The sequence below is a fragment of the Anabrus simplex genome, chromosome 1 (genome assembly GCF_040414725.1).
Source record: "Anabrus simplex isolate iqAnaSimp1 chromosome 1, ASM4041472v1, whole genome shotgun sequence".
Lineage (NCBI taxonomy): Eukaryota > Metazoa > Arthropoda > Insecta > Orthoptera > Tettigoniidae > Anabrus > Anabrus simplex.
In genome coordinates, this window is record NC_090265.1 from 911,456,394 (window position 1) to 911,483,724 (window position 27,331).

Here is a 27,331-nt window from a genome sequence, read left to right on the forward strand (position 1 = left end):
CTAGCGATAGTCTACTCGGGTTTGTAATGTCATATATGCTTCTGATGGCAGCTAAAGATCTTTCTCTTACGTGAATTCTAAATGAGGTGACCGTAGGTTGTAAAGTGACACCCAGATATGAGAACGAGTTCACTATGTCTAGGTCCACCCCTCCACATTGTATTCTGTCACTAGATGCGATTTTCCCCCCTTTCCGGAAAACCATCTGAACTGTTTTATTCTTATTTATCACAAGGCTGTTTTTGACTGCGTACTCTTCAAGTTTGTTTATTGATCTTTGTAGCTCTTCCCTGCTACTCGAACCCATAACAATATCGTCTGCATATTGATAAAGTACAACTGAACTGTTGTCAGTGACCTGCATGATATCTGCTAAGGTTATGTTGAAGAGGAGGGGGCTTAAAGGGTCGCCCTGCAATACTACCCAATAAAATTGAGGGGGTGTGGGGTCTCATTCTTGAAAGGTCTCGAATGTTCCACGAGGGCATTTAAACTGCTGATTTTCTGGTCTCCGGGCCACTTCAGTAACATCTCTCCTAGTGTGATTATGTAGCAGGGGGCGGGAAGCGCCTCTTTCTTCGGGCAGCAGTTCATCCATAAGGTAATAGCCTTTTAATAACTTATTTTCTTGCTAGCTCAGCAGTTTAACCCTCGGGGCAGGTTCGAAACTTTTATTATGTAACTTTCCTTTAAAATGTAAAAGACACTTGATATAAATTCTGTCTCTTTAACTACAAGTTGGGATAGAGAGTGCCTAACCCTCTCGAGCTCCCATTCATTTTGTTTTGAGGTGACTACGTTTTCATAACAGTTTCTCTTCTCCTCGTAATGTAATAAAGTTTTTCTATCGTGTCACCTCCGTAATATGGGATTAGCCCTTGTATATGCGGCCTAGTGCCAAGTAGGTTTTAAAAAGGTGTATTAGGAGTGCAAGTTACGCCTCCACTCATGTTGGTATTTTGGGGCCATGTAATTATCCTGTTTCTTTACTGAATAGGCCTCAGTAGGTTGGGTATTTTTACCCCTGTTCTTGTGTGCCTGGAAGGCAGCTTGAAGGTTGAGTTTGGTGTGGCCTTTGAATAGGCTTGAACTTTGAGAGCGGGTTGCTCTTTCTTAAATTTGGTTTCTGTGTGCCTCGAGCAGGCTTAACTGGGTAATTGGGAGCTAGTGCTCCTTGGCATGGTTGGGGTTTTCTCCCCCTTTGTTGAACTTTGGACATAGGCTAAGTTGGGCTCATTGCTCAAGGATTGCGTGTCTGGGGGCTCGAAGCCCAAATCCATTAATAAATTGCAATTGTACATTCTTAATTTGAAGATATGCTACTGAGTACCTGTTATACTTGTTATTTCTTGATCTTGAAAAGAAAATATAACCTTTGTTAAATTTTAAATTAACTTTAATTTCGTAAGTTGAGACCTATTCATCCCAGCACCTCCTTTCACCTCCGCCGGTCCATAAAACATCGTAACAATAATAATAATAATAATAATAATAATAATAATAATAATAATAATAATAATAATGTTCTGGACCGTCGTCTAATGTGTGGACCGCGCAGGAAACTGGTCCTGGCGGGGTAATGACTAAGAACGCAATCCGGCCGCGGGTTCAGTATCGCAAAGGTACCCAAGACGACACCACGCTGGATCTCCTGAAGGATTTGATCCATATTAAAAATGCTTATAGGAAAAGATGGCAAAGATTTAGGGACTTAGCCCAGAAAGTACGAAATCGATTGCTGGAAAGAAAGATTGAAAAATGGGAGGAAACTTGCCGTAATCTATTAGAAAACGATTCAGATCGCGAAATTTGGCGGATTCTCTCAGAAAACGAGTCAGATCGCGAATTTCGGTGGATTATATATAAAACAATACGCATTCAATTCTAAATTTCAGTATAATACCGTAGCGAAGCACGGGTATCTTGCTAGTCTATATATATAAAATAACTTGTCCTAACTGACTGACTGATTCATCATCGCCGAGCCAAAACTACTGGACATAAAGAAACGAAATTTTGGGAATACATTCATATTAAGATGTAGGTGCTCGCTAAGAGAGGATTTTTGGATATCCCGACGCTAAGGGGGTGAAAAGGGGGGTGAAATTTTAAAATGAGTGTATCTATATCTCTAAACTTTAAAAGTTTACAGATGTAAAAATTGGTATTTGGAATCTTCTTTAAAAATAAGGAGTCACGTATTTTTTTGTTTTCAGAAAATCCCAATAGGAGGTGTGAAAAAGGGTGAAAAGTGGTTGAATGCCTTTAATCAGGATACCGATACTTATATCTCAGAAACTGAAGATATTACAGACCTGAAAATTGGTGTTTGCGATCTCCTTTAAAAATAAAGAAACACGTATTGTTTTCGTTTTTGGAAAATCCAATTAATGGGGGGTGAAAAAGGGGCGAATTTTCAAAATGAATGTATCTATATCTCAAAAATTTTTAAGTTTATAGATGTAAAAATTGGTATTTAGAATCTCCTTTAAAAATAAAGAAACACGTATTTTTTTGTTTTCGGAAAATCCCAATAGGAGGGGTGAAAAAGGGGTTGAATGCCTTTAATGAGGATACTTATATTTCAGAAACTGAAGAAATTACAGACCTGAAAATTGGTGTTTGGGATCTTCATTAAAAATAAAGAAACACGTATTTTTCTGTTTTTGGAAATCCAAATAATGGGGGATGAAAAGGGGGTGAATTTTTAAAATGAGTGTATCTATATCTCAAAACTTTAAAAGTGTACAGATGTTAAAATTGGTATTTAGAATCTCCTCTAAAAATAAAGGAACACGCATTTTTTTCGGAAAATTCCAATAGTAGGGGTGAAAAATTGGTTGAATACCTTTAATGATGATACTTATACCTTAGAAACTGAAGATATTACAGCCGTGAAAATTGGTATTTGGAATCTCCTTTAAAATATAGAAACATATAATTTTTGTTTTTGGAAAATCCAAGTAGTTGGGGGGTGAATTTTTAAAATGAGTATATCTATATCTCAAAACTTTAGAAGTTTCCAGATGTAAAAATTGATATTTAGAATCGCCTTTAAAAATTAAGAAACACGTGTTTTTCGTTTTCTGAAAATTCCAATAGGAGGGTGAAAAAGGGGTTGAATGTAATGAGGATACTTATATCTCAGACACTGAAGATATTACTGACTTGAAAATTGGTATCTGGGATCTCCTTTAAAAATAAATAAACACGTATTTTTTTGTTTTTGGAAAATCCAATTAATGAGGTTAAACAGGAGTGACAAATTGAGGTGAATTTTTAGAAGGACTATATCTACAGTATATCTCAGAAACGTAAAATATTACAGACGTAAAAATTGGTATTTGGATTCTCCTGTAAAAGTAAAGAAACATAGGTGATTGGTTTTTGGAAAATCCACTTAAGGGGAGTAAAAAGGGGGTGGAATTTTAAAATGAGAATTTCTACAGTATATCTCAAAAACTTAACATGTTACAGAAGTGAAAAATGCTATCTTTTTATCTCTATTAAAAATAAAGAAACGTGTATTTTTTGGTTTCGGTAAAACCACTTGGGTGGGTGGGAGGGTAAACGTGTTGAAAATGGGATTGAATTATTTTAATTAGGATAGTGATATCTCAAAATCTGAAGATGTTACAGACGTGAAATTTGGTATTTGGAATCTGCTTTAAAAGTAAAGAAACACGTATTCTCGGAAAATCCAATTAAGGGGGGAGGGGTGAAAGAATTGAAAAATTAGTTCAATTAATTGTATGAGGATACTTACATCTAATAAAAACTAAAGTTGTTACAGACGTGACAATTGGTATTTTGATGTCCTTAAAAAAACCACGTTGGGGGGGGGGGGGGCGGAGGAGTCATCTTGGGGGCGGGAGTGAACAGGAGTTGAATACCTTTTATGAGCACACATATCTCAAAAACTGAAGATGCTAGAGTTGTGATAATTGGTATTTAGAAGATCCTTTACTATTGAGGAAACAAGTACTTTTAGCCGGAAAATTCACTTAGGGGTAGAGGAAGTTGTGAAAAGAAGTGAGAAAAGTGAATATTTTTTATGGGTATACTTACATCTCAAAACTGAAGGTAACAAACGTGAACATTGGTATTTGGAATCTCCTTTAAACATAAAGAAACACGCCTTTATTTTTTTTGGGGGGGGGGGATAAATCAACTTAACTGCGGTGGGATGAAAATGGAGTTGAGTCCAATTGATTTTACTGTTCATAATGTACTTATTAGGAGCCTCCGTGACTCAGGCCGGCCTCTCACCGCTGGGTTCCGTGGTTCAAATCCCGGTCTCTCGATGTGAGATTTATGCTGGACAAAGCGGAGGTGGGACAGGTTTTTCTCCGGGTATTCCAGTTTTCCCTGTCATCTTTCATTCCAGCAACACTCTCCACTATAATTTCATTTCATTTGACACTCATTAATCATTGCCCCAGAGGAGTGCGATAGGCTTCGGCAGCCGGCAGAATTCCTATCCTCGCCGCTAGATGAACCCTTCATTCATTCCATTCCTGACCCGGTCGAATGACTGGAAACAGGCTGTGGATTTTCAGTGTACTTATTCTGATCATAAACCGATCATTTTTAATCTTTCCTGGGTTCGTTTTCAAGAGCCATGTTTTCCTTTGGAGAACGTTCTTAGATTACAGTAGATTCTCCTGGCATATAAATAAAAATATAAACATATTGGAAATAAACGATAGGAATGATATTGCCTGTGCAATTGTTCACCTCTATAATAAGGTCGTTAATGCACGGAAGTATATCATTCGTATCGCCAGAAATCCCGCGCACTTGCCTACGCGCGACGATGGTGCTGGTGACATAGTCAGCAATGACATTGGCAGCAGATGTAATTTACCGCCAAGTAGCGGTCTGGCATCTTGCTGTGGAGTCCTGAATAATAATAATAATAATAATAATAATAATAATAATAATAATAATAATAATAATAATAATAATAATAATAATAATAATAAAATGTTCTGGACCGTCGTCAAAATGTGCGGACCGCGCTGAAAACGGGCCCTGGCCGGGTAATGACTACGATTGCAGTCCGGCCGAGGGCTCAGTACCGCCAAGGCACCCAAGACGACACCACGCCGGATGTCCTTAAGGATTTGATCAATATCAAAAATGCTTAGGCCTATAGGAAAAGATAGCAAAGATTTAGGGACCCAACTGACCGGGTGGAATACCTGGACCTAGCCCGGGAAGTACGAAATCGATTGCTGGAAAGAAAGATTGAAAAATGAGAGGAACTTTGCCGTAATCTCTGAAAACGAGTCAGATCGCGAATTTTGGCAGATTCTCTCAGAAAACGAGTCAGATCGCGAATTTCGGCGGATTATATATAAAACGTTAAGCATTCCGTTATAAATGTCAGTATAATACCGTAGCGAAGCACGGGTATCTTGCTAGTATCATATATGCCATTAAAATTAAAATAACATATTAAAATACACAAAGCCTAACTAAAGTAGAGTCAATAGAATAAAACATAGTTAACCATAAAATACTAACGAATAAAATATTTCACTTTTATACACGATAAAACAGGTTATTTTCCCTCATAAAACGAATGACGAGGTGTGCTGACCGCCACAAGTACATACCGGGGGTGAGGGGCTTCTCCCTACAGTAAGTAGGAGTGCGTTGCTATACCGTGGTCGATCCGAAGATGGCATAATACCACTGCTTCTCTCCGAGAAACCATGATCTCGAGTTGACGAAGTAACTTCCCCCACTTGTCGTGATTGCGATTCCAGGTTCAGCCACCAATATGATCGGACTGATTGTCTCAGCCGAGGGAAAACAACTGGATGTTGATGAAATAGTCAGTTCCCTCAGCTGTATCAGGTACCCTCAGCATGTATTTACTTTAAAAAACTGAGTTTGGCTTTAGATCAGTATATGTATTTACTTGCAGATGGGTAGTCAATCCATTTCCACTCCTCCTTTAGCCATCAGTACGTGGGCAAAAATCCAAGTGGTTACCACGTCCAATGTTGCTTAACTTTGGAGATCTCACAAAATCAGTGTTTTATCCCCCCCTCACCCCCTCAAAAAAAAAAAAACGGTGGCTGGCGCTCTAATGAGGCATACTAAGGAAGATGAGGGAGTGAGGTATTTAAACATTGCTTTCCTCAATGAGCAAGACAGCATAACTGGTCCTATGAGTAATACCCAGACACACTTGCCGAGTTCTAAATGTTAATAGACACTACCACTCACACGTCAGGTGTTGCTATGCTGTCACAGTCATAAATGAGACTTGAGAGTTTAGTGTAAGCTACATTTTGCTCTGACTTATGCCAAGTATGTATATCGTATCCTCGCTCCGAAGGCTGGTTGGATCCCCAGTATCTCTCAGCATAGTCTAAGCATCATAGATGAGGTGTCCTAGAAAAAATGAAGAATACGTTAGTTTCCCGTTGCTTTCCTCAACAGGCTAGAATGTGCTATTGCCAGTCAATATACCAAGCCCACTAAAAACATACACCAATCGATCCTATAAGCGGCACTTTCACACCGTTCATCGCAAGAACTGACTATACAAAGAATGGCTGATTTCTAGACAATTTTACATTGTCAAAGCCACAGGTGGGATTGAGACAGACTGATGACCGCAACAAAATTCCCATACCTGAAGAAACAGTGTAGGCCTACTGTAAAGACTATATCTTACCAGAGGTGAGCCATGCTAGACGTCAAGTCTGACACCGTAGTTACTAGTTAGCTGGTTCGAGTTCCGTTGGTGAAAAAGAAAATCACCATCAAAAACGTTGACCGGCAGGGTAGGAGAGGTGGCGGTAGGTCTATACAATTTCTAATTACTAGATTGTGTGCCAAAAGCATGAGTTTCGTTCCAAACCTTTCCGCAGTGTTCATATAGAGTGAGGGCATATGATGCTGCTGACGGTGATTCGTCCGTCGGATGGCGATGTTAAGCCTTAAAAAGACCCTCTTGGTGTTGTTTGAGAGAAGTAGTCTATGCGCCGGATTTCACTGTCTCCTTACATCATTATCACGCGCACACACACACCGAAACGCTCAGGTAAAAATAAATTTCATGTGGCTATTTCTAGCCGATGAGGCTGGGCGACATCTGCCATGTGTAGGTAACTGCGTGTTATTGTGGTGAAAGATAGTGTTATGTGTGGTGTGTGAGTTGCAGGGATGTTGGGGACAGCACAAACACCCAGCCCCTGGGCCACTGAAATTAATCAATGAAGGTTAAAATCCCCGACCCGGTCGGGAATCGAACCCGGGACTCTCTGAACCGAAGGCCGGTACGCTGACCATTCAGCCAACGAGTAACGCTCAGGTTACCCATTGGCGTCAACTAGAAACACCTTCAACATGCCTCCTTGGAGGCCACACAACATACATAGATCTGGACCAGGAGAGCTATAAATAAACACTGCATCCACCATGAAATAACCATAGATCGCTGAAAAGAGTAGTAGGTTAAAATTCCACACTCAGGAGTGGTTTGCCATAGCCGCTTTCTTCCGACTCATAAGCCTCAGTTAATTATGTATACATAGCGATACTATAATCATACAGATTCAGACATCACACGGGTAAATACACTGACTCTGTAATGAAACAGACAAACAGAATAGCAACGAACATTTTTTAGATATTTATGTTAGGGAAAATCTGGACCATGTGTACAGAATGTGTTTCAAAATGAATATTTCAATCTCACCTTGACAACTTGTATGAAGCCACTTTCAACGGCTATATGTAGAGAGGTGAGCCCCTCCTTGTTCGAAGCATTCAGTTCGATACCGGGCGCGTTCAGCAGTACGGACACGACCCTGGTATATCCTCGACCTGCAGCAAGGTGAAGAGCCGTGTTTCCTCGGAGATCTCTTGCGTTGGGAGGCGCTCCGTGTTGCAGGAGTGTTGACAGCAATTGTGATGATCGGTTCTTACGAGCGGCTAAGTGAAGAGCCGTTTCTCTGTAGGCTGTGTGTAGCGTCAGGTCCGTACCAGACGATATTAACAGCAAGATAACAGCGTCGAAAGAGGCTGAGTCTTTCTCTAATGCTTCCAGAAGGGGCGTTTCTCCCCGGTCACTCTGGAGGCTAGGATCCGCACCCGCTGAAAGCAATACCTTCAAAAAAAGAAGAAGAAAAATATATTAGAGCATAACATCAAATAAAATTTAAAAAATAAAGCCATCGCCAAACAGGTCATAAAGGCCTTTCGAGGAAAGTAATGGCTTCCACTATCTGTAAGCACAATACAAAGTGGGATAGAGCGTTTAAACAAACGGTAAGGCAATTTTATGCAACAAAGTAGCGCTACTGTTAATCCCCAAAACTAACCTCCCTCCCTCTTCCAGCTCCCATGATCCATACAGTCCTACCGGGCGAGTTGGCCGAGAGGTTAGGATCGCGTAGCTGTGAGCTCGCATCCGGGAGATGAGTTCGAACCCCACTGTCGGCAGCCCTGAAGATGTTTTCCGTGGTTTCCCATTTTCACGCCAGGCAAATGGGCTGTACCCTAATTAAGGCCACGGGCGCTTCCTTCCCATTCCTAGCTCTTTCCTTCCCATCGTCGCCATAAGACTTATTTGTGTCGGTGCGACGTAAAACAAATAGAAAAAGAAAAAAAAAGATCCATACAGTCCATTGTGATGTTGTAGAGCTGTCAAGATGACAAATGTCCAACCAGATAGCCTGCAGAAATCGGCGTAACTATTATCAGCGTGAAAACGTCCTCAATCATCTTGCCTCTTTGATTATATTCACTGCCTCATCACACAGCTCTACAATATTGATCTAACGACGCTGAGTGAACCTGTTGAAGCCCTCAGACCAGAATTAAAATCCTGAAGTTGAGTCGGTTCTTTAAAGTGCCACCTACCTTCACAACACGGCGCTGCAATCCCCAAACACGGGGGTGGATTATTTATTTATTTATTTATTTATTTATTTATTTATTTATTTATTTATTTATTTATTTATTTATTTATTATTTATTTATTTATATGCTTACCCTCCAGGGTTGGTTTTTCCCTCGGACTCAGCGAGAGATCCGACCTCTACCGCCTCAAGGACAGTGTCCTGGAGCGTGAGACATTGGGTTGAGGATAAACTGTGGAGGAGGACCAGTACCTCGCGCAGGCGGCCTCATCTGCTGTGCTGAACAGGGGCCTTGGTGGGATATGGAAAGGTTGGAAGGGATAGACAAGGAAGAGGGAAGGAAGCGGCCGTGGCCTTAAGTTAGGTACCATTCCGGCATTTGCCTGAAGGAGAAGTGGGAAACCACGGGAAACCACTTCCAGGATGGCTGAGGTGGGAATCGAACCCATCTCTACTCAGTTGACCTTCCGAGGCTGAGTGGACCCCGTTCCAGCTCTCGTACTACTTTTCAAATTTCGTGGCAGAGCCGGGAATCGAACTCGGGCCTTCGGGGGTGGCAGCTGATCATACTAACCACCACACAACAGAGGCGGACTATTTATTTACTGTATTTATTTATCGTATGGCTTTGTAATGCCAGGAGGTCCGAGGACATGTTCGATTCACCCTGTTTAGCCCTTGTAAGGCACACCCTCCAACGAGGGTGGGCGGGATCCATCGTGTATAGCGGAGGACAGTATTGTGTGTGGTATGTGAGTTGCAGGAATGTGGGGGACAGTACAAACAGCCAGTCCCCGAGCCAGGGGAAATAAACATTTTCAAATCTCCAACCCGGCCGGGAATCAAACCTGGGATCCTCAGAAACGAAGGCTGACCATTCAGCCAGGGAGCCGTACGGGTGGACGTGAATGATTTTAACGGGTATTTTGTTCAAAACGTTATCACAAAGCAAATCCTGCAGTTGCTAAATTTTGCACCAAGAAAGCAGTTTCTAATAATTAGCCTTATTTCACACGACATTAACACAAAAAGCTATATTAAACCGTGAAAGCATTAAGCAAAACAATTATATAACTGTCAGTATCATAGGAGCTCGGATTCCTTAGATCCGCTCTAACTTGAAACGAAGAGTGGCCAAAGAAGGTCGGATAGGAAAGAGCCTGGTCCTAGTTGGAAACGACAAACACAGACAGGGCACTCGTGGTCGTTAACCCACGCTCCCAATTTAAGAGCTCCGCGGACATTTATTCTCTTAGTCGCCTCTTACGACCGGCAGGGTGTCGTAAGGGTGGATGTAATCTACCACCCCGATCCACAGGATGAGTTTACTTATGAGGAAGTGGGCAAGTTTTTCGCGGTACATCAAGTTGTCTGGCAGTTTGTCTCATTTCACACACACACACACACAATCCCAAATCGTGAAAGCTTAAAGCAAAACAAAATTTTAACTATCAATATCAAAGGAGCATACCTTTGCTTGGCAGGACCTAGTGTTTACAGTGCACTTTGTCTTCTGGTATGAGCTAGAGCAATTTTATTACTTTCATTGATCCTTGGGTTTGACAATAAGAAAGTGACTGAGGTATAAGCGATGCTAGTAATGCCATTCCTTGTGCAGCCAGTCCCTGTTATGAATGGTGTGAAAATGTTGCTCATAGGGTCGGTTGGTGCATGCATTTCAGTGGGCTTGGCAGACTGATATGTAATTGCAACTTCTGGCTCAGTGAGGAAAGCAACGGGAAACTACCTCGCTCCTCATTTCCCTAGTACGCCTCTTCAGTAATACCTAGGCCATCTATGACAGCTGATGGCGGAGCTGTTGAGAATTCAACCAGCCTTACGGTTGAAGACTGAACATACATACATACATACATACATACATACATACATACATACATACATACATACATACATACATACATACATACATACATACATACGTAGGCTACATACATACATCATAGGAGCTTCGAGTCTTTAGACTGGCTATACTGTAGTTCGAAGCGTTCAACCTCTGGTCAGTACAACCAGTGCCTATGGATTTGGAAGACAAGTGGGTAAGAATCTCATAGCCGATTGCCTCTCAACAGACATTTCGTGATTTCCCCTTTCAGTGTTATTATGGTATACTAGCTATATTACCCGGCGCTGTCCGGGCATTTTATTGTTTCCTTCAGGTATTTTATAACCTGTTAATTATGGGTAAAGAGAATGTTTGTAGATTTCGCTATTGTGACGTAGACTGATTAAGAATTATTTTGTAGTTTAGAATTTTTTATTATTATGAGTTTAATTTCAAGTCTTATAGATTATTTTCTTTTCTAATCTGGGTAAGTTTGGACATTTTCTTCATCACCACTTTTCTCCATGCCTATGCAGCTGAACTGGTACTTAAATGGCAGCCAGAGTGCCAAAATACAACTCAGCGACCGCAGAAACTATGGATTCGCCGCTAATATAGGTAGTTTTCGGTTATTCTTGTATGTCATTCCCTCCCTTAGGTTTGCTAGGTGTTTTACTCCTTCATTACCTTTTCGAGATAGTAATTCGTATTTGTACGAAGTTTGGTTGAGAGCTATTCTGGAAGATATTGTACACACGTACATCTACAATTTTGGTAATTTTCTCTTTCACACCTTTTACTTTTAGGATTTGTATTACTTGTTTCAAGAGTTTCTTTTAAGATTTCTTAACTGTGGCATTGATTGATTGTTTTATGAACTCTTCTGTAAATTTGTACATTTAGAAATATTTTCACGTGTATTATTTTAAGTTTTAGCTCGAAATTATTTTGTTTTGCCTTACAGTATTTCCTTGTGACAGCCTAGATAGTCTGAGAAGTAGTTGATCCTTTCAAACAATAATAAAAATAAGTCATAACGTAATGTATTTAAGCGTCGCATTATAGATATGATGTACACTATTCCAACTGTCACTGAGACTGTCACCAATCAGCCCAGCGACACCGAAAACTGTGTAAACAACATTAATCTTAGTGAATTTGGACATTTTCTTTATCGCCCCTTCTGAATCACCAAGCCGATGGGTGCTGAACTTGGACTAAAACGACATCCGGAGTGTCACTATTCATCTCAGTGTCCCCGGAAAATATGGATTCGACACTTATATCGCCTGTTTTCGATTATTCTACATGTCATCCGCCTCCTGCAGGGGTGTCTTACCCCTATAGTCTTTTTGAGATAGTAACTCATATCCGTACCGAGCTTGGTTGAGAGCTGTGATGGGGGTGATGGGGTATGACCTTCAACTTAAAGGCATCCGGAGTGTCTGTATTCATCTAAGCGACCCCGAAAACTATGGATTTGACAGTAATATTCGTCCTTTTCGATTATTTTTAGTATCATCCCCTCTGCTAGGGGTCTTACCCCACGTAATTTTTTTCCAGATAGTATAGTAAGTCATGTGTGCACCAGTTTTAGTTGAGAGCTATGCTGGAATATAACACATACATCCATAATCTCGGTCATTTTGAACATTCTTTTTTCACCCCTTCTCAACCTCCATTCCGACTGGGCCTTAAGTATGAGTTAAACGGCATCCAAAGAGTCACGGAGTTAGGGGAGTCTTGCCCCCACACTCATTTTGTTTGTTTGTTTGTTTGAAATCTATGCTGGAACATACATCCATCCATAATCTCGGTTATTTTGAATATTTTATTGTTCACCCCTTCTCACCCCCGTGCCGATGCGGGTGAACTTGGTCTTAAACGACATCTGGAGTGCCGAAAACTATGGATTCTACTTTAATATTGGTCGTTTCCTATTACTTTTATGCTTCATCCACTTTCCATTCCCGCTCAAAGGGGTGCAACACACAAATCCATAAACTGGGCCATTTTGGACCTTTTTCGGCCCTTCTCACCCCCATGCAGATGGGAACTGTACTTGGACTTAAACGACATGCGGAGTGTCACTGTTCATCTCAGCGACCCCGAAATATGCCACCCCCTCCCGACCACAACCCGTAGGGGTGGCTTACCCCCACAGTGCTTTTTTTTAGACAGTCATATGTGTAGCAGAATCTCTCCTTGGCCTAGCCTACATTTACGCACGTGTCTACCTCGAACACCAGGCCTGTATTCTACTGCAGAATCATTGAGCTGACGTTGCCATAGTTTCTGCTGGTCATTTCTTCATTCTAGAGCGGGGTAGTGTGATGCCAATATCTCCAAAACGGCTGGTTTTAGGCACGAGTTTTGTTCTGCGCGTCATGAGGCTTAAAATCATCTTTGTCTTGTCCTTGTACGACAAATTGAATATTTCTCCTACATTAGCCTATGTTAATGTGCCAAAGGGCCTAAATCTAGAGAATGGAGAGGGATGTCAAAATTTCTTACCCGCAGGGTCCTAAAAGGTAAGTATACAAAATTTGGTTCAGATTGGTGGAAGGTATGGATTTGTATAAGGAACAGACACCCAGACAGACATTCTGTTTTATATAAATAGATATAGATTCATCAAGATCACGACCAGTTCATTCTCAGTCCAATCGACAGTAAGTTTTAAAATATTCCAGAAACAATCACAATAGCACAGGATATCAAGCAAAACTAATTCAGGGTGTACAGCATAATATACAAAAAGTGAACGGCTAAAAATGTCAATAAAAGGCTCCACTTCTACGCTTTTATCACAAGTTTAAATGATAACGTCACTTAAAATAACTGCCTTAGACGCCCCTTGTAACTTTCCTAATATAATAGAACTACGCATTTTCATTGGTAAGTGTGTATTGGACTGAAGTAATTAAAGAATAAGAAGACATATGATACACGTTGCACCTCTTCCCAAGCTCCAAGGTATTACATTGCAGGCTCCCAGCAAAGTCTGTAATTATGAACCAGTCGTCGACAAAGACCAAACAGCTTAACTAAATGTCCACATAACTAAATCTCTCCCCGTCATTTTATACCTTTCAGTAAATGATTCATGCAAAATATGACTAACAATGGCAAAATTTACAGCCTTATCTAACCCCTGTAACTACTCTGAACAAAGAACTCATTCTACCACAAATTCTCACTGTGGCCCAGTTGTTAATACAAATGCCTTTGATCGTCTGCAGTAATCTACCCCTGATCCCACAATCTCTCAGCGTGATCTTTATCTTTTCCTCTTTTTTTTCGGCACTGTAATGGAATACACTACCTGCCTCTGCCAGAAGGGCTCACCTGCTAGTTTCGGGCAACTTTGTCACCAATATCTACTAAGTAGGCTAATAGATCAAGTCATAAATTGTTGTTCGTACGTTATGTTAATATTTTAAATTAGCCTTTTTTCAAACTTTAATCAAACAATTATTATTAACCCTCTCTTACAAGAGGACCTTATATGAGATAGACCGAGCGAGTTGGCCGTGCGGTTAGAGGCGCGCAACTGTGAGATTGCATTCGGGAGATAGTGGATTCGAACCCCACTGTCGGCAGCCTTGAAGATGTTTTTGCGCGGTTTCCCCATTTTCACACTAGGCAAATGCTGGGGCTGTACCTTAATTAAGGCCACGGCCGATTCCATCTTGCCCCTAGTCCTTTCCTATCCCATCGTCGTCATTAGACCTATCTGTGTCGGTGCGACGTAAAGCAGATTGTATATATGTGAGATAGTTAGAGTTCTCATGAATGTTTATTCATTATTTATTATTTTTATGCCTAGTAGTACATTTTCCCTATCACCTATTCAACTTCACAGTAAGTCTAACATATATACCAGTGATGCGACGTTTATTTTTACATAAAAGATGACAAAACAGCCCTACACCCGAAGGTATTCCACCCCATAAACATCCACACGTACCAACCACCGTTTATATTCCGTGGGCCCTCCCCATCCAGTTACCACAAGCTTCAGGAGTACCTCTGCCGTCAATCTCAGACACTACAGACCTACGGTCTTGCAAGTATACTTGCGCTTTGCAATACGTAGCCATGGCCATTAGGCAGCAATGACCCAACTTTGAATCTTAAAAGCTTAGAATAGTATTCACTAAAAATCGTTTGCATATTCCACTGTGGTAAACCACATCACATACGAGTGCTTTTCGGCACAAAACGCAAACGAAAAATAATTCATGCATGAGAAGGTTAAGGATAATAGAAATGAGCTAAGTTAACATTTTATGAATATTATAGTCATGTCATAATTGTGTATCATCATCATCATCATCTTCATTCATTTTTATTATTTTTTATTGTTTAGTAGCTGTAAGATATTTCAATTTTGTCTATTTACCTTAATTCAGCGCATGCTAATATTATGTTTTCTGGTTAGATGGAAGAGCGGGCCTAATGGCCTTAATCTTGCCAGACAAAATAAATCCATTGTATTTTAGTAGCCTGCTCTGTCATATGCCTTCTCTAGATCTACGGAACATAACATAACTATTACTTTCGTATCTTTTTCAATTGCTTGACACACACCGAAAATCTGGTCCTGGCAGCCCCTCTATGTCTGAAACCACGCTGGTTTTCATCCAACTTGCTCTCCACCATTGATCGTACCTCCCTTCCCAAAATGCCTGTGAACACATTAATGTGAATGCTACTAAAATGATACCAAAAACATTGTTCATGTGATCCATTGTTATGTCGAAATATAAAATTAACTGGAATTTTGCTAAGCAGTAAAATATTATAAAGAAACTTAAATTGATATTAAATTTTGTTTTATCGTACCCTATATCCCCAATGAGGGAGGTGGAATAAGTTTTTTTTTTTTCTTTTCAGAATCTCGCTTACTTGTAATTTATTCAAGCTGATAACAATCTCGCTCTTGTAAGAACTCTTGCTTCTTCGCTTATATTATCTTATTCCTTAAGGAATTACCATCGCTGAAACTATCCGAGGGCACCTAAGGGATCTCTTTGTGCAGATCAAATCACGTGATCACGCTTGAGACTGTTTTTATTTTGTTGAGCGGAATCTCCTGTTACGGTACAATGTGGTTACGTCAGCCCGGTCATTAAGAGGACAAATTAATTAATAGGCGTAGCGAGATCCTCCAAATAAAGAGGCTCTAACACGAACAGACAGAACCGGATAAACGAGCCTCGACAAATACGGTCATTAGCCTCGGCCAAGAAAAGAAAAAGTATGTAGTAATGTTTTCTAGATTTAACGCGTTAGATAAATCGCAACACTTGCTGTATTTTCACACAAAAACAGCTGATGTAATAAACAGCTGGGAACCAGAATTCTTAACACTGTTAAGTTTATAATGCATGGCGTTCGATGCTTACTGCGTTATGTTGTGAGAAGACATAAATTTGATAATCTGGCAGAGATTTAAAATGTTGTGATTTCTCAATGCTTACGTGATAACACTCTGAGAAAGCAATCGCAGTGAAATTACTCCCAGGAATGAACACTTCTCCCACACTTCAGTCAAAACTAGACGGGTAGGAGGACATTCTCTTCTGGTGCGTCGTCTGTGACAGAACTGAGGTCTCCTTAATAATCGTTACAACCAAAAACCCTGTTCTGTTCCCACGCCGCTCATCTTGAAATAATAAAACAGTGACTTTAAACATCTTTTACTTGAACTCGTTCTGCTTCTCCTACCCTCTATGGTCACGTCTAGTTGTTTCGTAAGTAACTCGTCCTCTTCCATTTCCCATATAGGATCCCAGCAATTCAACCACAGTGTTCAGTCTAACCTTAGTCTCAACTCATGGTCACGGATACCTGCCACTGTTTTAACTCTTCTTTTTTGCATTAGTTGAGGCATTGACGTGGGAAAGGTGTAAGTCATAAAATGAGAATTTCACATACATACATTATCATTATAGACCGTTAGTCTGCAAGCCTCTGTGAATTTATTAAACGTCGCCACAATCCTCTATTTGCAACTAGTGCTGTTGCCTGATTTAGTTCTATACCTCTCATCTTTAAATCGTTAGAAACTGAGTCTAACCATCGTCATCTTGGTCTACCTCTACTTCTCTTACCCTCCATAGCAGAGTCCATTATTCTCCTAGGTAACCTATCCTCCTCCATTCGCCTTACATGACCCCACCACCGAAGCCGGTTTATGCGTACAGCTTCATCCATCGAGTTCGTTCCTAAATTAGCCTTTATCTCCTCGTTCCCAGTACCCTCCTGCCATTGTTCCCACCTGTTTGTACCAGCAATCATTCTCGCTACTTTCATGTCTGTTACTTCTAACTTATGAATAAGACACCCTGAGTCCACCCAGCTTTCGCTCCCATAAAACAAAGTTGGTCTGAAAACAGACCGATGTAAAGATAGTTTCGTCTGAGAGCTGACTTCATTCTTACAGAATAATGTTGATCGTAACTGCGAGCTCACTGCATTAGCTTTACGACACCTTGATTCAATCTCACTTACTATATTACCATCCTGGGAGAACATACAACCTAAATACTTGAAATTATCTACTTGATCAGCTTTGTATCACCAATCTGACATTCAGTTCTGTTGAATTTCTTACCTACTGACATCAATTTAGTTTCGAAAGACTAATTTTCATACCATACTCATTGCACCTATTTTCAAGTTCCAAGATGTTAGACTGCAGGCTTTCGGCACAATCTGCCATTAAGACCAAGTCGTCAGCATAGACTAGACTGCTTACTACATTTCCACCTAACTGAAACCCTCCCTGCCATTTGCAGGAGAAGAAAACTAGTTCTTCAAACATTTTGAAGAAGATGTTACTGAAAATAAATCATGTAAAATCAAGGAGTAATCCATTTATCAGTTTAACACTCAAATTTATGCTAATTATGATTCAGGCACAAATCGTGCTATGAAATACGTTGTGAAAAATCACTGTGTAATTAGTTTGTCAGCTGACGTGTATGTTTCATGTGGATTTTTCACGGTAAAACAAATGATTTTTTTCATCCAAGAAATCCAGCATAGTCAATAAGTCCTTTTTTCGGTTCGCTGATGGTTAGTCTCCTTCCAAATGGTTGTAAGGACTGTATGTTGTTGATCGCGTGATAGGACCGCCCTATTTTGAGGATGTTGTACTCCTTCCACGGGTCTTACTTGTTGAATGAGTACCTTGTCTTGACGGAGTGAAGTTTAGCTCTTGAAATCCTTATCCAGCTCACAGTGCTGAGGCGTTGAGTATTTAAATATCTCTTGCTTTCCGTGGCGAAGTCACGAAAATTTTCAGGGGTCATCATGATTACATCAAATGGTCGAAAATGTTTAGCCTCTCTAACTATTTCGGCATCTTCTTCTGGAACAATTGTTGGCCACGCGTAGTACCTATTTCTGAAAACAAAGAACTAGTATGAACGTCATCTCAAGATGCTGGCAATAATGACTTACCATTTTGAATGGAATAGATTTCAGAGGCATTCTAGCAACTGAAGTATCACTATGACGAACTACAATAGCTATAAACAAGATTTACTGCAGTTGACTTTCAACAAATACCGGGCAAGTTGGCCGTGCGCGTAGAGGCGCGCAGCTGTGAGCTTGCATCCGGGAGATAGTAGGTTCGAATCCCACTATCGGCAGCCCTGAAGATGGTTTTCCGTGGTTTCCCATTTTCACACCAGGCAAATGCTGGGGCTGTACCTTAATTAAGGCCACGGCCGCTTCCTTCCAACTCCTAGGCCTTTCCTATCCCATCGTCGCCATAAGACCTATCTGTGTCGGTGCGACGTAAAGCCCCTAGCAAACTTTCAACAAATGGCAAAGGTTGTACCTAATTCTACCAGAGCCACGGGCTGACTTATTTACAACCTTCTCCATGCCAAACCTCCTAGACTTAGCACAGGTTCCGTCTTGCGCCAATCGTAGAAACTTATCTACCTTTTCCATGACATAGGCATGAGCGTTTACTATGTTCTCCATGAAAAAACTTTTTTCTCTCTCTCTCTCTCTCTTACTACCTTTCCCATGCTAACGCCTCAGTTGTTTTCACTACTTCCACATCTGTCTTATGAAGAATATGGAACAATGGAATGCGTACCAGCCCCGTGATGTTGGAGTAGTGCTATTGGTTACAACTCGGAGACCAAGGGTTTGATTCCCAGCTCGATCAACGAGTCTAATCATCCTTGTCTGGGGGCTGGAATAAAACTATGGAGCTGTGACTGTAAATCTGGATAAGGAAACTAGTGATATGGCTGAGGAGTCGTCATGCTGGCTGACTCTCCACTATCTGTAGACAGCTTGGCGACAGATCCGTGGCACTTACATGGCCTCTACTGGTCGAGAGTTTTGCTGATACGAAAACCGGAATTTAGTCCCGCAGGAGTTCTTTTACGTGCTAGTAAATCTACTGACACGAGGCTGACGTATTTCAGCACCTTCAAATACCACCAGGCTGAGCCAGGACCGAACCTGCCAAGTTGGTGTCAGAAGGCTAGCGCCTCACGATAACTGAGCGAATAATTTAATCGATGAACACATTTTCTTCTAGCTCCACACAACCAGACGGTCAATTCCTAGGTGTTCTGTAGCCATTCGCAGAAAGTACAACAAACCATTTTACATAAAAGGCTAGAATTAATAAACAGAAATTGTGCTGTGTTCCACCTCACACGTTTCTCGTCGCTCACTAAATTGCATAAAACTGTCTAGGATGGATGTCTTGCCATTCTCACGGGCATTCATCGGACATAATACCATTCGATATCCATTATTTTCGTTCTCTCCAAAATTGTTTTATTGGAAAGGAAAAAAATTGGGTAATTTTAACGCTGCCAGAAAGCATCATCAAAACAGCTCAAGGACAGAATAATTTAAAAAATTCTTATACACACTAACATCGTGGGGAAAAAGCAGGATGGTAGAGGTTCGAACACAGGCATATTTAGTATAATGGATTATATTTTCCCTGCCTGCCTGTTTGCTGAGTTTCCCTTAATGCCCTTGACATCAGTCTAGAACAGGCTGCGAGGAATTAAAGGAGTTATTTTTAGGGAGCGTGAAGCTGTATGCCGAAGAACGCCAAAGTCTGTTATTTGAGACCATATTGATTAGTCTGGCTACGCAAAGAACGCTATTTTGGATACACAGTTGTAAAACGGCAGAAATAGTTCTACGTCTCGAACAAGTATTGTGTTTATTTATCGTATGGCTTAACTACATATTTACAATGACAGTCCACATATTTACAGATCCACGGGGAGGTTTTCAAACCAGTCAGTAGCCGTAAGGGTGGCATTTTTCTACAATGTGGTGCACTGTCTAACAGTTCCACATTCGCGGTCTGGCGAGTCTGACATTCGCCACTCACTCTTACCTCTCCCATCACCAGGTCTAACGCAATTTAATCGCACCAAATATTCCTTGGGAGTTGCATTCTAGGCAGAGATCCTGAGGCACTGCCTAGCTGAAGGAAATGCATGACCATTCTTTCTTCCGTGTTTCTTCAATGGAGAAATCTGCTGGATATGCCACGGATTCCAGTTTCAAATCGGATGTCTTGACATTCTCTTTGGACTTGACTTGAGACATGTGGATGGGATGTTTTCCATTGTGGTGTAGATTGGAAAGTTGCGCTGTATTTAAGGATCACAAACATGGTTAACGCCGAACATACAATAGGCACACATGTCTTTAACAACCAATTACTGCAGGATTTGTTTACCAACGAACCATAAAGCAAATGGTCTTCTTGCTGAGATGAATATACAAATATACGAGGTACAATACAGAGTGTACTAAAAACACATCACAAAAATGTCAGACCTGTATTCAACAAGATTAGGAAAAAATAATGTAAATATGGGTCCAGAAATTCGCATTTTTTGAGATATCACATTCTCAAATGTTGTAAGCTAAGACATTATTTGTTGCAATTTAAAGGTGCGACACTAACTAGACATGTACATGTAACTAATCGTGGCTAAAGTGAATAATGTTGAACGGAATCTCTCATATTTCGCAAATTGATTGCATGAGAGAATTGTGTAGGCCTGCCGAACAGTACAACGCCAGACATTTCTGGGGGGTTCATAACGCAATGAGACAGACAAACAGAGGTCTGCAAGATAGCAGAGGAAGGACATCTTGAACATTTCATCCAAGGTAATCTACATCATTATAATAAATGTAAATGAAGTAAGATTTCCAAGAAATTCATATAAATCTTTTTCCTTCTCCAGGCCTACTTCTTACCATGCCGGCCACGGTTCGAATCTCAGCATAAAACACGTGGTCTTTCTTTTTTTTAATCGTTTTACCCTCCAGGGTTGGTTTTTCCCTAGAAATCAGCAAGGAATCAAACCTCTACCGCCTCAAGGGCAGTGTCCTGGAGCGCGAGACTTCGGGTCGAGGGATACTATTGGGGAGGAAGACCAATACCTCGCCCAGGCGTCCTCACCTGCTATGCTGAACAGAGGCCTTGTGGTGGGATGGGAAGGGATAGACAAGGAAGAGGGAAGGATAAGTTAGGTACCATCCCGGCATTTGCCTGGAGAAGTGGGAAACCACGGAAAACCACTTCCAGGATGGCTGAGGTGGGAATCGAACCGACATCTACTCATTTGACCTCCCGAGGCTGAGTGGACCCCGTTCCAGCCGTCGTACCACTTTTCAAATTTCGTGGCAGAGCCGGGAATCGAACCCGGGCCTCAGGGGGTGGCAGCTAATCACGCTAACCACTACACCACAGAGGCGGACCACGTGGTATTTTTTGAAATTAAAATTCAAGTACCGGTGATTCAGAATCAACGTGAAATCGTTAGTTGCTAGAAAGGTAACAACTGGTGACAAGCACACCGTATGTTCTGGTGACAACGTGCTACTGCCCAAACGGAAAACATAGCTCGAGTATTCACAAGCAACACACCACACGCCTGAAGACACACTAAGCGCGAGTCCCCAACACGATGTTTTCCGAACTGAGAGTAGACACGCTGCTGCAAGTGGGTGCATGGAACTAGACTGCCCCTCTCCCACGCCCGATATGGAGTGACCCTCTTTAACACTGCCAAAGGTCCCAGCAATTATCAGTAGAAGTCTCGTAGCTATGATCACGATATCAGATAGCACGTAAAACCACAAGACTGCTTGTAGCTTTTCTTCTTTGCATATGAGGAAACCAACCCAGAAATTTCCCCAAGAATTTTTGTTACACCTACATAAATACAGAAAGTATATTGTACGCTTTTCTGCACGGTTAGAGTTACCTCGTTCTTACTCATACGTGTGTGTCAACTAGCTTTCATGCATAAATACAAAATCAAGATACTGACAAGGCTAGAATGAAAAAGAAGGCATGAGAGAGATTTTCTTTATTTGCTAGTATCATCTTCAGGGCTACCGACAGTGGGATTCGAACCCACTATCTCCCGGTTGCAAGCTCACAGCTGCGCGCCCCTAATCGCACCGCCAACTCGCCCGGTGAGAGAGATTAAGAACAAAGAATCCAACATACTTTTTTCTTAATCCTTTTACCCTTCAGGGTTGGTTTTCCCTAGGATTCAGTGAGGGATCCCACCTCTAACGCCCCAAGGGCAACCTCCTGGAGAGTGAGACCTTAGGTCTGGGGATACAACTGGAGAGGAAGACCAGTACCTCGCCCATGCTCTCTCACCTGCTATGCTGAACAGCGGCCTTGTGGGGGGGGGGGGATGGGAAGATTGATAGGAAGCGACCGTGACCTTATGTCTGCTACCATCCCGGCAGTAGCCTGGAGGAGAGGTGGAGAACCACGGAAACCACTTTGAGGATGGCTGTGGAGGGAATCGAGCCCACCTCTACTCAGTTGACCTCCCGAGGCTTGAGTGGACCCTGTTCCACCCCTCGTACCACTCTTTCGAATTACGTGGTAGAGCCGGGAATCCAACCCGGGCCTCCAGGGATGGAAGCTAATCACACTAAGCACTACACCACAGAGATCAACATATTTATAATATTTTCTAATTGTAGGTCAGGAGGTGTTCTTCTAAGAGATTGTAGAAAAGAAATATACAAGTACACATCTGAACGTAGGTTTTGTCGTTGTTTTCTATCCCTCCCCCTCCAAAGACCATTCTAGTGTTTATGACCGACATTAACATAGCACACTGTAACACAGACGAGGTGGCCGAGTGGTTAAGGCGTTGGACTGCTAATCCAATGGGCTCTGCCCGCGTGGGTTCGAATCCCATCCTCGTCGGTATTTTCAGTAATATTGCGACAAAAATGTAAGCTGTAGATCTAGAAACTGAAAGGCGGTTTTTCCCCTTTTAATGATTAACAGCAAAGTATGGAACCACAGTACATCTTCATATTATAAGTACCCTCTAAAACATACCAGAAATGGCCCAAAGCTATTTTTCCAAAGTAACGTATACCGCACTATTATATTTCTTCTTCTTCCTTAATTGTTTACCATCCGTTCGTTCGTAATCTGTTTACCCTCCAGGGTCGGTTTTTCCCTCGGACTTAGCGAGGGATCCCAACTCTACCGGCTCAAGGGCAGTATCCTGGAGCGTGAGACATTGGGCTGGGGATACAACTGGGGAGGAAGACCAGTACCTCGCCCTTGCGGCCTCACCTGCTATGCTGAACAGGGGCCTTGTGTGGGGATGGGAAGTGTGGAAGGGATAGACAAGGAAGAGGGAAGGAAGCGGCCGTGACGTTAAGTTAGGTACCATCCCGGCATTTGCCTGGAGGAGAAATGGGAAACAACGGAAAACCACTTTCAGAATGGCTGAGAAGGGAATCGAACCCCCCTCTACTCAATTTAACTCCCGAGGCTGAGTGGACACGGTTCCAGCCCTTGTACCACTTTTCAAATTTCGTGTCAAAGCCGGGAATCGAACCCGGGCCTCTGGGGGTGGCAGCTAATCACACTAACCACTGCACCACAGAGGCTGACTTACTGTATTGTTTACCATCCACGGTTGGTTTTTCCCTCGGACTCAGCGAGGGATCCCGCCCCTACCACCTCAAGGGCAGTGTGCTGGAGCGTGAGACTATGGGTCGAGGAATACGAATGGGAAGGAGGACCAGTTCCTCGCCCAGGCGGCCTGCAATGGTGAACAGGCGCCTGGTTGAGGGATGGGAGGGTTGGTAGGAAGCGGCCGACGCCTTATGATTGGTACCATCCGGGCATTTGCCTGGAGGAGAGGTGGAAAACCACGGAAACAACCTAAGAGGATGGCTGAAGAGGGATTCAAGCCCCCCTCTATTCAATTGACCTCCCGAGGCTTGAGTGGACCCCGTTCCTGCCCTCGTACCACTCTTTCAAAATTCGTGGTAGAGCCGGGAATCGAACCCGGGCCTCCAGGGTCGCAGCTAATCACACCAAGCACTACACCACAGAGTAGAATATTTTCTTTTTGTAGGTCAGGAGGTGGTCCGTGGAAGGTAAGCAGATTAAGAAAGAAAGATCAGGTGTTCATCTAAGTGACTTCTTGTAGAAAAGAAGTAGTGGTTAGTGTGATTAGCTGCCATCCCCGGAGGCCCGGGTTCGATTCCCGGCTCTGCCACGAAATTTGAAAAGTGGTACGAGGGCTGGAACGGGGTCGACTCAGCCTCGGAAGGTCAAATGAGTAGAGGTGGGTGCGATTCCCACCTCAGCCATCCTGGAAGTGGTTTTACGCGGTTTCCCACTTCTACAGGCAAATGCCGAGATGGTACCTCACTTAAGGCCACGGCCGCTTCCTTCCCTCTTCCTTGTCTATCCCTTCCAACCTTCCCATCCCACACCAAGGCCCCTGTTCAGCATAGCAGGTGAGGCCGCCTGGGCGAGGTACTAGTCATCCTCCCCAGTTGTATCTCCCGACCCAATGTCACACGCTCCAGGACACTGCACTTGAGGCGGTAGAGGTGGGATCCCTCGCTGAGTCCGAGGGAAAAACCAACCGTGGAAGGTAAGCAGATTAAGAAAGAAAGAAAGATCAGGTGTTCATCTAAGTGACTTCTTGTAGAAAAGAAATATACAAGTACACATCTACTAAACGTAGGTTGTGTCGTTCTTTCCTCTCCCACCCACTCCAAAGATCTTTTTGAGTGTTTACGAAGGACAGCAACATACGACACTGCAATGCAGACGAGGTGGTCGAGTGGTTAAAGGCGTTGGTGTGCTAATCCAATGGGCTCTGCTAGCGTGGGTTCCGATCCCATCCTTGTCGGTACTTTCAGTAATATCTCCACAAAAATGTGACTTGCAGATCTAGAAACTGATAGGCGTTCTTTCTCAGTTTCCCTTATAATGACTAACAGCAAAGCATGGAACCACAATAGGCCTATATCTTCATATTATGATAAGTAACCCCTAAAATATACCAGAAATGGTCCAAAGCTATTTTTCCAAAGTAACGTATTCCGCACTTTCTTTCTTTGTTTCTTTGTTTACCCTCCAGGGTTGGTTTTTCCCTCGGACTCAGCGAGGGATCCCGCCTCTACCTCCTCAAGGGCAGTGTCCTGGAGCTTCAGACTCTGGGTCGGGGATACAACTGGGGAGATTGACCAGTACCTCACCCAGGCGGCCTCACCTGCTATGCTGAACAGGAGCCTTGTGGGGGATGGGAAGACAAGGAAGAGGGAAGGAAGCGGCCGTGGCCTTTAGTTAGGTACCATCCCGGCATTTTCCTGGAGAAGTGGGAAACCACGGGAAACTACTTCCAGAATGGCTGAGGTGGGAATCGAACCTGCCTTTCCTCATTTGACCCCCGAGGCTGAGTGCATCCCGTTCCAGCCCTCGTACCATTTTTCAAATTTCGTGGCAGAGCCGGGAATCGATCCAGGGCCTCCGGGAGAGGTGGATGGCAGCTAATCACACCAACCACTACACCACATTGGCGGACATTTTATCCTTTCTTCTTTCCTAATCTGATTTCCCTCCAGGGTTGGTTTTTTTCTCAGACTTAGCGAGGGATTCCACATCTACCGCCTCAAGGTCAGTGGCCTCGAGCCTGAGACTTTGGGTCGGGGAATAGACTGGGGAGGAGGACCAGTACTTCGCCCAGGTGCCCTCATCTGCAATGCTGAACAGGGGCCTTGTTGGCGGGATGGGAGGATTGGAAGGGATGGGTAAGGAAGAGGGAAAGGAGCGGCCGTGGCCTTACGTTAAGTACCATCCCGGCCTTAGCCTGGAGGAGAAGTGGGAAACCACGGAAAACCACTTCCAGGATGGCAGATCCGGGAATCGAACCAGGGCCTCCGTCTGTGGCAGCTAATCACGCTAACGACTATACCACATCTTTATCATTTGTAAAAATTTATTTATTTATTTATTTATTCTTAATCTGTTTACCCTCCAGGGTAGGCTTTTCCCTCAGCGAGGGATCCCACCCCTACCGCCTCAAGGGCACTGTCCTGGAACTTCAGACTTTGGGTCGGTATATTATACAATTGGGGAGAATGACCAGTACCTCGCCCAGGCAGCCTCGCCTGCTATGCTCAACAGCAGCCTTGTGGAGGGATGGGAAGATGAATGGGACAGGCAAGGAAGAGGGAAGGAAGCAGCCGTGGCCTTGTTAGGTATCATCCCGGCATTTGCCTGGAGATAAGTGGGAAACCACGGAAAAACACTTCTAGGATGGCTGAGGTGGGAATCGAACCCACGTCTACTCAGTTGACCGATCGAGGCCTAGTGGACCCCGTGCCAGCCCTCGTACCACTTTTCAAATTTCGTGGCAGAGCCGGGAATCGAACCCGGACCTCTGGGGGTGGCAGCTAATCACATTAACCACTACACCACAGAGGCGGGCTTTATTTATTTACACTTAAGAAAATGGAAATTGCAACACCATGAAGGCATTGGTCGTTTGTGTTGATTTTCAAGATATGGAACGATGCCATGTAGGTATGTAAACGATCAAAGTTTCAGACCCATTGGATTGTTGCTACAGGTCTCCCCGCGTGATTAGTCGCGGAGGAATCAACTCCAGTATACGGACTCTGGTGTAGCGTAGTTGACTTGCAGTTTGTGCAGTGAAGTGTTCCCCGTGTAACATGCCTCGACGACAGAGAAGAGCACGCTATCAACAAATGTCGCCGCTTGAGTGGGCTCGGATAATTGGGCTGTGTGAGGCTGGATTATTGCTAAGGACTGTCGCTGCACGTGTTGGCGGACAGGCATCTATGGTACAACGTGTATGGCAGCAGTGGTCAAATGAAGGTACCCACACTCGTTTACCTGGCACAGGCCCAGCGCGACAGACAACTGTGAGAGAGGATCGCCGCATCATTCGGATGGCCCGGATGGAACCCCATGCAACAGCAGCGCAAATTAGAGCAGCTGTGGCACCCCACGTTACACAACAAACAGTTGGTAATCGCCTGCGTGCAGCTGGCTTACGAGCCCGTGTCCCTGCAGAAGGTGTTCCATTGACCCCACAACAGCGACTTGTAAGGCTGGCCTGGTATCGAGAAAGATCGACGTGTTCGACGAATGGCATAGGGTCGTCTTTAGTGATGAATCGCGCTTCTGTCTTGCCCGCATTGATCGCCGGAATCGTGTGCTTCGACGTACCGGGGAGAGGGGCTGCCCAGATCTTATAGTCGA

The 27,331-nt window shown here is 43.0% G+C and overlaps 1 protein-coding gene and 1 non-coding gene across 2 annotated transcripts in view; one reads left to right on the forward strand and one right to left on the reverse strand.

Annotated features, from left to right (window-relative positions):
• Nucleotides 1-27,331, reverse strand: part of LOC136874713 (ankyrin-3) — a 165,534-nt gene that overhangs the window by 54,715 nt on the left and 83,488 nt on the right. The window contains exon 3 of the mRNA XM_067148369.2: nt 7,721-8,131. Coding sequence (XP_067004470.2) covers nt 7,721-8,131 — 411 coding nt within the window. The remainder of the gene's footprint in view (nt 1-7,720; nt 8,132-27,331) is intronic.
• On the forward strand, nt 22,909-22,990 carry TRNAS-GCU (transfer RNA serine (anticodon GCU)). The gene has a single exon. It is a non-coding gene; the product is annotated as a tRNA-Ser (tRNA).